The sequence below is a fragment of the Lagopus leucura genome, unplaced genomic scaffold (genome assembly GCF_019238085.1).
Source record: "Lagopus leucura isolate 7727_CA_CO unplaced genomic scaffold, USGS_WTPT01 34686-0_obj-0_obj, whole genome shotgun sequence".
NCBI lineage: Eukaryota > Metazoa > Chordata > Aves > Galliformes > Phasianidae > Lagopus > Lagopus leucura.
Genome location: NW_024964135.1, coordinates 1 through 2,731, shown reverse-complemented (window position 1 = coordinate 2,731; position 2,731 = coordinate 1). Strand labels below are relative to the sequence as shown.

The 2,731-nt window shown below is 66.9% G+C and overlaps 1 protein-coding gene across 1 annotated transcript; it reads right to left on the bottom strand.

The window, feature by feature from the left end:
• Nucleotides 1–9: 9 nt before the first annotated feature.
• Nucleotides 10–2,728, bottom strand: DDX23 (DEAD-box helicase 23; the record flags this gene model as incomplete). The annotated part of the gene is made up of 9 exons (XM_042891869.1): nucleotides 10–584; nucleotides 654–828; nucleotides 1,003–1,111; nucleotides 1,199–1,350; nucleotides 1,439–1,681; nucleotides 1,761–1,938; nucleotides 2,027–2,172; nucleotides 2,307–2,532; nucleotides 2,643–2,728. Coding segments are annotated over 9 exons (1,539 nt in total), but the record flags the coding sequence as incomplete, so codon positions are not given.
• Nucleotides 2,729–2,731: the final 3 nt, after the last annotated feature.

Sequence of the window (2,731 nt, the reverse complement as noted above, 5' to 3'; positions counted from 1 at the left end):
CCGTGCAAATGTGGAGAACCAGCATCCAGCAACGCTGCTGCTGCTGCTTTATTGCAGCCCGGGGTAAAAAAAGGAACGAGGCGAACGCGGCCCCAGCCACCAAACGGCACCCGGACCCCAAGCGGAGCCCAGCAGAGAGGGGCAAGGAGGAACCCGGCCCCAAAGAGCCTCCATGAGTCCTGGGGGGATGCGGGGAGGGGGGCTGAGGGCACGGAGGGATGTTTGGGGGCGGCCCGGCCCCGGTGCAGTGGCGGCAGTCCTGGCTGCGGCGCGGGGAGGAGGGAGGCGGAGTGACGGCGGCACCCGGAGCTCCTGCTGTGCCCAGAAGGGGCTCAGAAAGCAGAGCCCGACCCCCGGCACTCACGCAAAGATGGTTTCCTCGCGGCGCTTCTTGGTGAGGATGGTGCCCGGTTTGTGCTGGGCGTCGGGGTGGTTGGCCAACTCGGGGGGGCAGGAGGAGACGGGGCTCTCGAGGATGGCCTGCTTCAGGTCGTAGAACACGGTGGAATCCTCCTTGGTCAGGAAGGTGATGGCAACGCCGCTCTTCCCGGCTCTGCCCGTCCTCCCGATGCGGTGGATGTAATCTGTGGGGCCGCGGGGGTCAGGCAGCGCCGTGGGGCCGCCCTCGATTGGACCCCAGAACCCCAACTCACCCTCGATGTTTTTGGCCATGTCGTAGTTGACCACCATGGAGACGTCGTGGATGTCGATGCCGCGTCCGGCCACGTCGGTGGCCACCAGGATGTCTTTGGCGCCGGCCTTCAGGTTGGAGAGGGCGAACTCGCGCTGCTCCTGGCCTTTGCCGCCGTGCAGGGTGCAGGCGTTGTACTGCAGGGTGAAATGGGGTGAAATGGGGTGAAATGGGGTGAAATGGGGGGGCTGCGCTCCTGCTGTGGGGCCTCGGCCCCCCGTGGGGCTTTGGGCAGCTCAGGGATGGTGGCTGAAGGTCGCCGTGAGCTGCAGGGATGGGGATGTGGGGCCGGGGCTCCAGGCCGAACTCACCCCCATCTTCTCCAGTGACTTGGCCAGAACATCGCAGCCCTTCTTCTGGTTGACGAAGATGATGATGGGCGGATCGAAGCCCTGCTCCAGAATGGCCAACAGCTTCTTCCTGCAGGGGAGGAGAGCCACGACGGTCCGCTTTGCCCCTCGCCCACCCCGGAGCACCTCGAGCCCAACCCCCCCCAACCCCCCTCACCTCTTCTCCGACTCCGACATGAGGAAAACCTTCTGCTCCACCCTCTCGTGCGGTTTGCCAGCAGAGCCGATGTAAACCACGGCCGGGCGGCGCAGGTAGCTGCGAGCCAGGCGCTCCACGGCCGGCGGCATGGTGGCTGTGAACATCACCGTCTGCAGGAAGGGGCAGTGAGCAGCGCCGCCCAGGCGGGAGCCCCAACCCCCCCCGAGCCCCCGGCCCCGCCCCGCCCCCCCCCCCCACCTGTCTGTATTTGTGCTTCCCCGACTCAAAGTTGGCCAACATCTTCTCGGGGTCCTCGGCCTCGTCGGTGTCGGGTTTTTGGTTGGTGACAGGCATGTGCTCCAGGATCTTCTGCACGTCGGGCTCGAAGCCCATGTCGATCATGCGATCCGCCTCGTCCAGCACCACGTAGGTGCAGCGGCTCAGCACCAGGTAGCGGTTCTCCAGCACGTCGATGAGGCGCCCGGGGGTGGCGATGACGATCTGGGGCGGGCAGAGGGGCGTCAGCGCGGCGCCGGGGGCTGGGGGCGCCCAGGAGGGCAGCGTGGGGCCGCAGCCTCACCTCGCAGCCCATCCGCAGGCGGAAGCCTTGGTCCTCCCGGGAGATTCCTCCGATCACGGCCACCGTGCGGATGCCCAGAGGCTTCCCGAACTTGATGGTCTCCTCCTCGATCTGCTGGGCCAGCTCTCGGGTGGGAGCCAGGATGATGGCGTAGGGGCCCTGGTCCGACTCCTCGATGCTGCGCGGCACGGAGCGCCCTCACGTCAGCCCCGCCGCCTCCCCCCCCCGGCGCCCCCGCGCCCCATCCCATCACGGCAGCCCCTCACCGGTCGATTTTGGGCAGGGTTGTGATCCACACCAGCAGCGGGATGAGGAAGGCCGCCGTCTTCCCGCTGCCGGTCTCAGCCACGCCGATGATGTCGCGGTTCTGCAGGCCGATGGGGATGGCCTGCCGCTGGATGGGGGTGGGTTCCTGGGGAGCAGAGCGGGGGTTTGCCAGCAGAACAGCCCCAAACCCCCCAAAACGACCCAGGAGCACCGACCCCAAGACGCAGCCCTCTTCCCCCCACCGAGCTCCCATTACAGCACACAGAGCCCCCAGCCCACCTTGTAGCCACACTTATCGATGACCTCCAGGATGTGGGGCGGCAGGGATGAATCCTTCCAGGAGCGGATGGGGTTGGGGATTTTGCCCCCCTTGGTGGTGATGCTGTAATCCTCCCGGAAGATGCGCCAGTCTCTGTCTGTCATTTCATCCAGCTTCTTCTGCGACCAATGCCGGTCGTCCCAGCGCTGCTTGGCCTCCTTCTTCCGCAGCTTCCGCAGCCGGGCCCTGGCAGGGGGCAGAAAGGACGCGGCGCTCAGCCCGCAGCCCCCAGGGCGGCAGATTCGTCCCCCCGCCTGCAGGACGGCAGCCCCGCGCCCCCCCACGAGCACGCTCACTCCTCCTGCTCCTTCTCCTCCAACGTCCTCCTCTTCTCCATCAGGTCCCCGTAGAAACGCGACTGCTCCCGTTTCTGCTGCTTCAGGTC